Here is a 12,955-nt window from a genome sequence, read left to right as displayed (position 1 = left end):
TGCATTATCTTGGGATCCCAAGCGAATTATGATAGTTCACTTACTTTAAGTTTTCAAGGTTTAAGTTTTTCACATGTACAGTACATTGTAGATGTGAAAGAAAAATCTTTCATAACCACGCCGTTTGAATGTGTCCATAATTACACACTGATATCAGTTAAGTCTCGTAAAAAAAATGACGAATACTACAATATGCGGTGCCATAAAGAATTACCACATCACACATTTTCAAATTTAGAGGTCAATTTTTATTCACGTATTTTTAAATTAATAGCATTTATCTGAATTGAATGCTGTTTAACTCTCTGAAAATGGTACGCTGAGCATTCGAATCATTGCTAAATGCATGTCTGGACGTATTTAGCAGAGAGTATTTAATACTGTGCAAGTATAACCAGCGGTTTCTTCCCCTTAATTCTGGCAAAGTCATAAAATATGTTCATTCGCATTTCCGGACTGGTTTAAGATTTTGAGAATGGTGCTACTTCTGAAAACTAGAAATGATGTAAAACAACGGGCATATTATTATACGCTAGAAATTCCTAAGAAGACGCATCGCTATAGTGAGGGGATCAATATTTGGATCTTTTACACAGCAGATAATCGGAACAGAAATGTGGGTTCACACTTCATGGAAGGCAGATGCCATCCTATTCTTGAAACCAGTTCAAACAAATTACAACCCACTTAATTTTAAACAGACGGTCGATGATCCAGCACTTGCTGATCTGACTCCATCTAGCGAAAAATCGTTATAATAATGTGCGTCGCTTGACTGCAAGTCGGGATATATATTTGCCCAACTATTAAATGGAATGACAACGGGCATATAAAGAGGGCTTCCTGGATTCTAAGTAGAGAAACTAACTATATAAGAAACACATTAACGCGTGTTTTTCTTATTTATATTATTCCCTAACAAAACTGGAGACGTGGTTATGAACAACATCGAATTTAATAATTTGAAATACAACCTCGCTGTTCATTTTACAAAATACTCACAATATAAGGGGAAAATGATCCAAAAAAAATATTTTCACACACTGAAAAGGTTTACTTTCATAATGAAAGTTTTTGGATGAAGTTCCCCAACACTAAATTTCTTTGGCATCTTTTTCTGCGAGGGTGTTTATAGCGATTTTTTTTTCTTTATTGCACGAGGGTCTTCCTAGCAGTTGCCAAAATGGTCTAGAGTGAACGTAGTTTAGAAAACAAACCATCGCAACACATTTAATAATGTTGAAAACTGAAATGTTCCAACCCGATGTCTACGAAATTTAATTTGATGGTGGCATCAGCTACCGTTGTGACAATGGATGACGCCCTCGTGAAATTAAAATGAAAAACTGCTTGAAATAAGCTGCTACTGTGACACGTATTAGCGAGAGAAACCAGTCGAGGTGGCCACACGATCTGACAACCTCGCTGCTCTGAGCAACGATTATTCTTAATTATTTGCTCATTTTGATGTCAAAATGCAGATCACTCGACAGTCCACATCAAAAGAGAAATCGTTCGCGCAGATAAGCAGCCTTGACATCCAGGATGGTTCAGAGCTGGTTAATGAAAATAAATCAACAAATCGCAAAATATTTATTAAATCCCTCGCAAATTTTCCACAAACTTTTCGAATTTTCTCATCATTAAAATCAATATTTACATGACTTTTACATTACTTCTAATGGGTTTATTTCCGTCATAATTAAGCTCAGGGGAATTTCGATCTACTGAGCTAAATGATTTCTGTAGCGGAGGAAAACGTTGGGGGTTTCGATGGCATCTAAAATTCCTTTTAATGTATCGCAATTATCTGGAATAGTGGATATCCATAAGTTACAGTGAATATAACACGCCCCTCACATTTAAAATCTCTTTATGTATGTTTGAAAGTAATTTTTTTATGAAAAAGACATAACGTTGCCTATACAGATGTGGATATCAGAATAGAGCTGGACGTATGGTCATGGGAGAACACTTGATCACATGAAACATCTTTTTAATTCGAGAAAGTCCTCTCATTAATTACACTTTCTCTAAACGTTTTTTTTTTTTTTGAGATTAGGCGACCATCTTTCCCGCAATATATCCATAACCTTAAATTTTAATCGTAAACAATTTCTCGTCAGCACAAAAATCCCTTTCGCTGCTTGGTGACTTACCGTGTTGTTGGCTGAATCCAAAGCGACCACACGCAAGGTAAAAGCGGGCGTATCTTCTCTGTCCGGGGCCTTCTTGACAGATAATATTCCTGTCGTCTCTTCCATCTGGAACTCTTGACCCGAATTGCCTTAACAAGGGTAAACAGAATAATCATTTAAAAGAAAACACGATTTTCCGCAATATTTTCAGAAAGCAACGACAGTGTCGCATTTTCTCATCCCCAAAACATGCTAAAATCTTCGGAGATCTCTTCATGTACTAACACGCATTCTTTTTCCATTCTGGCGTAATATTAAAATTAACTGGGATATAAAGTTGAATCAAATTACGTATAGCAGAATAAGTTAGCTGCGTCTATTTAGCTAGACAAAATCGTTCTTGAAATATAATACAGATATTGCCAAAAATAATATACTGATGCACAGAACGTTAGCGATTAGTAGGTCAGTTGCAAGTCAAAATCCCTTTCTGATATTAAAGTTGGGGCTGACGCTAAAATTGAATTTGTCGGATGGAGTGTTACAAATTTAAATATATACGATTACTTAATATTTTAAATTATTATTCCTAATATTTATATATGCACTTCAGAATTAGAAGTGTATAGTTCGCACGCGTTGAAACTGGAAAATAAGCATTATATCCGCTGTCATCTATTCAGACCTGTATGAATTATGCATAAACAGAGCCGGCGCTAGGGTCTTTGTCGCCCGCATGCAATTTCTATCTAAGCGCCCCTGTAACGATCCGGGCGTGTGGTTCTTTTACGATAATAAAAATTTAAATTATTCGAAATTTCTTAAATAAATTTTGACAACAGCCACACGTTGGTTCGCTAAATGTAACGAACCGCGGGTGTTGACTAGGCAGGATAATCATTAAAAACCCGAACATTCAAACAATTCTTAAGAGTTGAAGCAAATTTTGACAAAGCCACTTCACTTTAATCGTTGAATATAATGATTCAGGGATTATAGCCTTCTCACCGACCCGAATCGCTAACAAAATTAAAATGGATTTTAATTAAAGTTAAAATTTATTTGAACTAAAGTTTAAAAAATTCTTGCATTTGACAACTTACTAAATTCGTAGTAACTTGTAAAACTTCTTTAATAATTTTTATAAGTGGAACTATCTTTTGGGAAAATAAAAGAAACTCAAGATAGATGGGAAAATAAGAAAATAATTCAGAAATAATTAGAACATTTAATATAAGTATTCAAAAAATAACATCTTTACAGAATAACAGAAAATAAATTAAATTACATAAATATACTTGAAATATTTTTAATTAAACTTTTAGGGTTTTTGATTTCATATTCACAAAATTAGAAATAATGGTCTTAACGTCTAATTCCACACATATATCATTTTCAATACAAACTAACAAGCTTTTTTGGCATACTTGTTCTTAAGTAGGTTTTAATCAATTTCAACTTGGAAAAGGAACGTTCACTGGCTACACTAACAGGTAAGGTTAATAGTATTCTTAAAGCAATTGAAAAGTTAGGGAAAGATAAATTATTAGACACAATAAAATTAACAATATCGAAAGGGTTTTGAATATTTAAATTATCCTTTCGAAAAATATCCCGGAAGCACATAACTCGTCATATAGTTCTATTGCATTTATAATTTTATTGTCGCCGTCCTTCAAGAGAATTTTTAAATCGTCACAATTTTTTCGCAAATGTTCGTTATTAATTTGTAATAATCTATACAAGTAATCTTACAATCTTACAATTGAAATTATCGTAATATGTTTTTAGTTGTTCAAAACGTTCTATTAACGAACACATTGCAACGTCCAGAAGTGTAGAAAACACATCCACTCTAAATTTATCTTCTGGCGATTGTGGCGTTTTGTCATGATGCTGGTAGTCAAATTGTCGTGTCTTCTTTCGTCGTCGAACTTCCGTACCAGTTTTAAATTCTTGTTCTCCATCCACCTCTTCACTGAGTTCTTTTGCCGTTTTAGAACTTCTTTAAATTTGTATCTGATCGATACTCTTGTAAGAATATTTTAAAATTTTCGATAGATTCTAAATGTAATGTTCATATTTTTGTCTTGAAGCATTTTACTCACAGGGTTTATTCTGTTAAGTAAATCATGCCAAGTTATAAGAGAGCAAATAAATTTGTAGTCCTTTATTTTAGCACATAATGTTTGTGCTTCATGCTGAGTTTCTTTATTAAATTTTTTATTATTTAAAATTTCAAAAAGTGCATCGTAAATTTCTCCTAATTGATATCATAGAGGGCGGATTGTATTAATTTTACTTTCCCATCGCGTTTCTGATGGCTGTTTCAATGTTAATTTTTTTACGAACTTTAAACGGTTTGCCCAACGTTTTTAAGAGAATGAAAAGAAATTTTATATTTCTTGAATAATTGCAAACAAACCAATTGTATCTGCATTCACTTTGGCTGCGTCGTTAATGATTAAATTTAGCGTATGAGCAGCACATGGCACGTGAAAAGTTCGAGGATTATTGATCAAAAGCAAATTTTGGAGCCCATATTTTTTCCCTTTCATATTTACCCTATTGTCATACCCTTGACCTCGCATTCTTCAATGGGAATGTTCCATTTTTCCAGTTGTTCCATTATTGTTGCACATAAACCACGTCCTGTGTAATCTGATATATCTGCAAAACCTAAAAAGTTTTCCCTGATCTTGACAATTCCATTGTCACAGGAAACAAAACGAATAATAATGGTCATTTGTTCTGTTTTACTTGCATCGGGTGTGCAGTCTAAAATTATGGAATAATATTTAGATTTTCGAATTGATAATAAAATTGTATCCCTAATTGCGTTACTTCAAGTTTCCAATATTTCATTTTGACTGTCTTTACTCAAATAGTGTACTCTATTGTTTTTGTAGGGCTCTTTCAACATGAGTTTCCATAACAGGATCAAACTTCGCAAACAATTCGACTAATTTTAAAAAATTGCCATTATTCCTTTCATATAATTTATCAGATGATCCGCGAAAAGCTAAATTTTGGCTACCAAGGAATTTTATAATTTCAATCAAGCGTTCTAAAACACTCGTCCAATGTTTCTTTTCCATTTCATACATGCTTTGAGTCTGGCAATCAATAGTTGTTTTGTTTTTTAAATTTTTATCAAATTCCTTCCATTTTAAGAAATTTTTCATGTGAGTTAAACTAGTCTCATGTCTATGCAAAGTTGTACTTACATTTCTCCAATCGTCATAACCTTCTACAAGACTACTTGATTCAGTAGGTGCGAAAAGTTTGCAACAAAAGCAAACAACAACAAAAGGGATATATTATATTTTTCTTTTGAACAGGCCCATTTCAATTAAAACAACTCGTAATTTTTCATCAATATTTCAACATTCACCTGGATCTTCTAAATTTACAGAGACTAACAATGTGTTAGTTTCGTGGTCAACTACAACTAAATCTTCTCCTAACTGTTTTTCACTTAAATCATGCGTCTTGTTATCTTGTTCAACAGTTGCAATAGTAGTTTCATGCAAACTGGATGATGTGCACGGTTCTTCAACTCTGATTTCTAATGTATAGAGTTGGTTACAATCTGCATCAGAATATTTTAATATTTTAACAAATTTATTAAGAGCTCCAGTTTGTTTCTTTAATAGCTGCTTCTTTCGCAGCATGTCGCTTACGATTTTGTGCACCGGATAATTTTTTTTTTAAATTTTTGATTCCATTTCTATTTTATACCCACAAGAAATTATTACACAACACGACACTGAGACGAAATACTGGTCGGCACTGTGCTGCTGTCAGTAGCCTCCTGAGATGCGTACCATATGACTGGTTAATTAGCAACAAATGTTCTGTACGAAAATTCGTTTCTGCGCATAAAAACCGTTCACCGATTCACTTTAGATAGATTGCAGTAGACACAACATTCTGCAGGCAAGTTTAGCCTGCTGTCGCTGCAAAATTGTAAACAGCCGGCTGATCAAAGAGGCGGCAATATACAATTTTTTTTTTTTATTCGGTGCATCCGCCTTATTTATTTTAATATTGATCATTCTAAGAATTTTTTGTTTTTTTTTTATATAAAAATTTTGTTTCTTAAAAATTAACTTATGAACCGTGTCCCGGCGGCGGCAACCCCCTTTGTAGCGACGCCCACATGCACCGCATGCCCGCTTCCGCCGGCCCTATGTATAAAACAAACACAAACACAACGTATTTGTTTTATGTGTTTAGTTAGTTCAAGTTGCGCTGAGCTTGAAACTAAGTTGTTTTTCTCCGGAAATGATTTTCTTGTTTTCATTCTCACTTTACCAGAGCAAACTGAAGTTTGTCTGTGATGATATTTCATGAGGAAAATTTCAACACGAAAATTTCTTAATAAGTATAATTTACTTATTTTTTCGTGATTTACTGGCGCTAACTAATTAATTTAAACTGTAAGCAAGAAAACAGAAATGCTCGCGGCTCGTTTTTAAATGGTGCAGTATAAAACACTTGCGGTTTAATACAAGACGACAGTGAAACGTACTTACCATCCACAATGAAGTATCTCAGTTTGTTGGCATCCAGCTCGTCTTTATCGGTGGCTGTGAGGTGTTCTACCACGTGGCCAGGAGGAGAGTTCTGGAAGAGTAAAAAGATTAATTCTTGATGTTAGCGTGTAATTCACTGATGGCGTGTTTGATTGCTGGCGAGCAAAGTGAATCATAAGCAAACTTTGGCTACCCTCCCTGGGCATTAGATGGGGGAAAAGAAACAGGCGGGTCATCTCTCTATTTACTCAACAAAACAGAAAAGAAATTTCCTAAGAGGTATCTGAAATTTTAACGTGACTTACCTTGCTGTTAAACAGATGGACCGCTTTCTATACCAGTAGATAAGAAAAATAAAGAGGGGTCAAAATTATTTACTTCGTAAACTGCGCGCTGTATTATGAATAAACCTACAATAACAGAACGCAAATATTTAATTACTTGACGATCGTGCAATAATATCCTCAGAAAGGTATCGAAGAAACAGATTTGTCCAGCAGATAATATTTTTACCTAAATGTGGTCTGGTTGCAAAAATAGAGCTGCTTCTTTGCTGATCAAGAAAGGTTCAATAGTCAAGCAATGCGTTAGTTTTCAGAAGAAGCCCAAACTAACTAGAAAATCAGATAGCCGTTTACCTAAACAAACAGATTTCGGTTTTAATAGCACTCTGCAAACATTTCTTGCCAACCTGACTTCACTAACATACAATCCACAATTTGTGAGGCCTGCCTGGTCACGCGTTTCAGAGCAGACAGATTACAGCATTCTAATCTCGGATTAACTTAATGCCACAAAAACAGGAAGTGAATTCTAACTTAACCAAACAAATAAACCCACCCACAAAAATGTTGTATGACATGCCTCACGAAACAAACATTTTCCAGCTATAAGACAAGCTGCAATCGCTGGTTCCAAGGGCATGAAATGATGTGAAGTGACACTGCTTTTAACTCCTCACTTAAAAGAGACGCTTTCACAGACCACGTCTTCTCCTCCACACGGCACCTTGAGAGAATAATGTTCTGCTCACCCTCCCTCTTTTTCAATAAACACAGCAATTATGATCGAAATGGCAGATCGACTGCAATTCACTGTCTCACTCCTATATTTTCTTTTGTATTTTACTTTTTCTTGAGTTCCGTACTTTTCGTTGTGCTCATCAGAATTCCATGGAATTTAAATTTCTTTTATTTCGGACATGAAATTTCAGATTTTCTTATGAAAATGCGGTCTGTAGCATTATTATTTAGGATGCTCATTGTATTAGAAGCTACTATTTTTTATTACAATTAAATACCAAAATTAATGAACCTGTTTATTTCGTGTTAATACTGAATTTCCGCAACTTCAAAAAATAAATGAGAAAATAAATAAAATAAAATAATAAAGAATGAACAATGGTTAAATATTCGTTTATTCATTTAGATGCTAAACTGGAATGCATTATTTATTGCAAAATGATTGGAACTTGAACCCAAAAGAAATTGACCAGCTTGGTTGGTCCAGAATAGTTCTTCAAAATTCCTCCGTGACTGTACTACAGTCCGGCAAGGCTGTTTTTTTAATGAGCAGGGGAAACTATATTTTTAACGTTAGCAAAAATATATCTGATTTTTTATCGGCTTTTCATGCGAAAGCCATGGAAGCCTGCGGCTGCTTTCTTCACTTATATTTTTCTTTTATTTATTTTTTAATAAAAATACAGATCCATTCGTATGCGTGTTTTTTTTTTTTTTTGACGTGTGCTTTTGAAATGTGTTCAGTTATTACCAGCTTTTCCCCAGAAGAGAAGGGGGGGGGGGGTCACTTAATATATTTTTTGCATTCGCAATACACGATATTGAATTTTTCTCATTCCCAACTGATTGCTTTGACATTGTATCGCAGCTCCAATTGGCAATTCTAAAATTTGCTGTAATCAATATTGTTCGAACGGAATTTTAAGTAGGTTATTAAATATTAATTTATACAGATATAATTTTTTAAGAGTAAACTTTATTATTAGTTTCTCAGTTTCAGTGCGATAATCTAAAAATAGTTTCTAGAGATCAAACAGCAAACACAGAATCACGCTTAGTGTGTGTGTGTGTGTGAGAGAGAGAGAGATTCTTTACTTTCTGAAAATAATGAGAGCCTGACTTGTAATAAACAAATATATTTGATATGAGGAAATATTTCTTATGAAAAGGTTTTGGAAGCGTTTAAAGAATTAAATAAGCAGAGCAAAATATATGACACTTTTGACAGTTTAAATTAGAGACGGGAAAACTGCGTGTGCTGATTTTGATGTTAAAAAAGATTCAGAACCATCTGCCAAGCTAAACTATTAAAACACTGGAGATTGGAGATAAATTGTTTAAATGATAACCAAAAGTATTTCTTCCCCTTTACTGATGAAAAATGTCACTTAAAAATAATCAGACATGAAATACAAAAGAAGAAAGAAACAGTTGTAACTAGGTTTATCGTAAAACGCTGAAATTTGGACAGAATAATGGAATACAAAAACATCCCTAAATATCTCAAAAACTCAGTTTCGGCAATTTGTAACGATCTACTTGATTTTCATTGTAGTTTCACTCACAGTGTTAACAGCATTATTTCAAATCCAGAGGGGTCAACTAGCTATTATTAAAAGTTGATATCAGAAGCACGTGTATTCGCCTAGCTTGTTAAAGCAGTTCATTTTCTGTACCATAAATGAAAGCAACAGACAAAAAAACAAAACACATTAACGTTAATAAGAAAATTTAATTATGCAAGTTATTCCCAATTTTATGTTTGCTTATTTTATGAAATGATCAAAGAACGAGGAAAGACCTTTCAACAGCACGTGATTTGAAGGAATCTAAATTCCATGTTATTTCCGACGTTCTGTTAAAGATTAGAATTAAAATGCTGCTATGAATTTGGGAAAAAAAGTTCTACATTACTTACTTCTTTAAGTTCTACAACGAACTCTTTCTTTTCAAAAATAGGGCTGTTATCATTGACGTCATCCACGAAGATGCTAATTCTGGTGTTACCCGAACATCGCTGGTTATTGGCAGTCACCTAGGCAGATACAAGAACAAACGGAATAAATGGAAAGAAGTATTAAATCTAATTTAGATGATAAAGTCTTGCATTCATAATCAGCTGATAAAGCTATAAAAATTCCATTGACAGAAACTAGATTTTGCCAAATTAATCACACCAGTTAAGACTGCGTAAAAAAGAATTACGGATTCCTATATAAACTATACGCTAAAGCATTTGATTGTATCACGTGGGAGGACCTGTGGAAAATACTAAGTAAAATAAGCATTCCAGAACAACTTCTAAAACAACTCTAGGAGAGGAACCAGGCTGCTGGTAAGATGGATGGAAAAACATCTCGGTGATTCAACGTCGAGAAAGGTGCGAGACGGGATGCATACCCTTCATCTATACAATCTTTACGGAGAATACATTAGGAGAAAGGCCCTTAATGGACACGATAGCAGTTTCTCAGTTGGTAGCAGAAAGATAAATAATCTTAGGTATGCTAACGATACCATTCTTATTTCCAGCAGCAAAGAGGAATTGGAGTCTCTCATTCAAAGAGTTGAATGGGAAAGCCTGAAATATGGTTTGAAAGTTAATTGTGATAAAACAAAATACATGTCCATAGATGAAAATGACAACTTCACCCACAACATTGACTTCGAGAAGGTGGATAAATTCATTTAACCTTGGAGCTCTAAATAACCACCAAGAGTAGATGTCAACCAGAAATTAAAAGAAGAATGGCGAGGTCAGCAATCATACAATTTCAGAAAATATGGAAAGACGAACATTTCTATCACCACTAAATCAAGACTTTGTGCTTTCGATTATCATTTATGCTGAATCTTGGACACTCAGCAGCAAAAAAGATATGGAAAAGATAAACAGCTTCGAGATGTGGTGACGGAAAAGGATGTTAAGTCTCCTGGATGGACAAAAGGTCTAATGAAAGTATAATAAGTCAACTAAAACTCAAGAGGCGGTATGTGACATCGTAAGTTAAAGAACTCTTAAATATTTCGATCACATTTCAAGACGTGAAAATGACAACGTAAAGAAACTTATCCATGGCAAAGTGGAAAGACTAAGAAAACGAGGCCACTCAAGACGGATTAGATTAAAAATATCACCGGACTTAGTTTGGAATTGGCCACTGCTGCAACAAAATACAGAAAGAAATGGAGAGACATTGTGGCTAAGGTCACGAGTCCTCAGACATGAGGAGACCGAGCAAGAAGATAACTACAATTATCTTTACAAACATAAATGCATAGCATACCGTTAACATATACATTCCCTGCAAGGTGGGAGGCATCGTATCTCTATCGAGCGGCTTCTTGATCTTTATGGACACATTGAAAGCCCTCGTGTCAATGAAAAAGTTATCATTCGAGTTGTCTTCGGTGATCTGGTAGGACAGCTGAAATAGAAGAAAACGAACATTACCGATCGGTAAAGCATTTCGATTCTGCGCTGTATTATTAATATATCGACACTTTTTTTACACATGACTAATAAATATATCTTAGGAAACTTATCAATTCAATTTCAATTTTTTATAATGCATCATTTATGATTTTGTACAATTTTTGTATCGATTCTACAAAATCATTTATGATTTTGTAGAATCGATCATTTAGTGGTAGAGAAATTTCAGATTAACCACTATTTGTGGAGAAATAGACAAATAATGAAACAAACTGAATTCAACATCAATATAGGACTACTATTTTCTGGATAGTGGCACTAGTTGACGTTTATTTGAAATATTGTCAGTAGCTGCTCCGCAACTACTGACAATAAGGAAACGTTTCTACCTGAGTATGCGAAACCCTGGCTGGCTTTACCGCCAGATTCTGCTTAGCAATGTTGTTTTCTATGTAATGTTAAACAAACTAGAATTTTTTCTCATGTTTATTGAACCGAGACATCTAAAAAGCTGTTTCTAACATGCGGCTTCTTTTCCCTTGAGACACACTGATTTTACATACCTTATCAAATTTATCTGCATCCTCTACTTGCATGTGTGGCAACACCACAGAGTCAGGCGGAGAATTCTCTCTGATCGCTGCAAAATATTCGGAAAACGGAAACTTCGGGCACCGAACACTTGCATCAGAAAGGCGAACAACGACCTGAAAAACAGTTTTGTTTACTTCTAAAATGAAAAAGAAATTACATATTTACAGTGGTGTTCTGTAGTACGTTATAGCATTTTAAAAAATATTTTCGAAAAACTTCAAATTCAAGCTCAAAGACATAATTTATCTGAAAGAGTTTTAATAGAACTTAACACAGAGAAAGCTCATTCCTCTCGATGTGCATTTATTGTAAAATTACCATAAAATAAGTCCAACCTGCAGCTTTGAAAGTGAATTTATTTTCTGCTAGTTTATCATTGGATAGCGTTTCCGCTTTGCACCATGCATGCCATGGTTGTGAATTCTAACGTGAAAGGATGTTCTCGAAAGTCCTTAGCACGCAGATGATCTTCATTTCTATGTAAAATCCCCCCCCCCCCACACACACACCAGATTACGGTAGATGTGAAGGGATTTTATTAGCCTAGTTAACGTATCCGATCGGCAGGCTGCGGGTTCGAATCGCGCATGGGCATAAATGTTTATATATGATTTTAGGTAGGGCACCACTCTTACTGCAGGGCGGTTGAAATTTGAAAAAGATCCGGTTTCATCTCTAAAGTAGGGTTTCCGAATTATGTAAACATAAACAAACATAAAAATTTTAAAAATATTAACCCACCCATGCACAGGTTTACAGCCTTTTTTGTGGGAAGAAATAATAAAAAATATGCCTTTGGTTTCTATGGTACTAATATACGGCATTGATAAAATTAATTTAACCGAAAGTGATTTTTTAAGCTTCCCTAAAACTTCTGCCTCCAGTTCTTAGTGTGCATGTGTTGTCAGGCTGGCGTGTATCTGGCGGTTGATTTGTGAGCCTGCCCCTCCGCCACACCTTCCCGCCTGTAAGAAGAAATATTTAGCGAAAACGAAATATGCAAACATGATTTGAATCATGCCCTTCCCTCCCATGAGGATGATGACTCTCCCGGCAACAAGGATCTTCTTATCTAGATCGTGGAGTATCAGTGACAAAGAACCTTTTGCTTAATTTCTAAGGCAATCATCTCAAATACTGTTTGTAAGTTTAGATAACGAGAAACTATCAGCTACAATTTATAAAATTATATTTCTAACTGTTATAAACTGCTGAGCACTGGAAAGA

At 34.6% G+C, this 12,955-nt stretch overlaps 1 protein-coding gene across 2 annotated transcripts in view; it reads right to left on the bottom strand.

The window, feature by feature from the left end:
• The window catches only part of LOC150104400 (protocadherin Fat 4-like), a 345,892-nt gene that overhangs the window by 108,579 nt on the left and 224,358 nt on the right, over positions 1 to 12,955 (bottom strand). For both annotated transcript variants that reach the window (XM_090396350.1, XM_090396351.1), the window contains 5 exons: positions 11,698 to 11,841; positions 10,986 to 11,126; positions 9,617 to 9,733; positions 6,677 to 6,767; positions 2,160 to 2,287 (listed from right to left, as the gene is read on the bottom strand). In XM_090396350.1, coding sequence (XP_090252476.1) covers positions 2,160 to 2,287; positions 6,677 to 6,767; positions 9,617 to 9,733; positions 10,986 to 11,126; positions 11,698 to 11,841 — 621 coding nt within the window. The remainder of the gene's footprint in view (positions 1 to 2,159; positions 2,288 to 6,676; positions 6,768 to 9,616; positions 9,734 to 10,985; positions 11,127 to 11,697; positions 11,842 to 12,955) is intronic.

The sequence above is a fragment of the Typopeltis vanoorti genome, chromosome 8, assembly GCF_054136105.1.
Source record: "Typopeltis vanoorti isolate ZY-2024b chromosome 8, IOZ_Tvanoo_1.0, whole genome shotgun sequence".
Lineage (NCBI taxonomy): Eukaryota > Metazoa > Arthropoda > Arachnida > Uropygi > Thelyphonidae > Typopeltis > Typopeltis vanoorti.
This window is presented reverse-complemented; position numbering and strand designations above follow the sequence as displayed.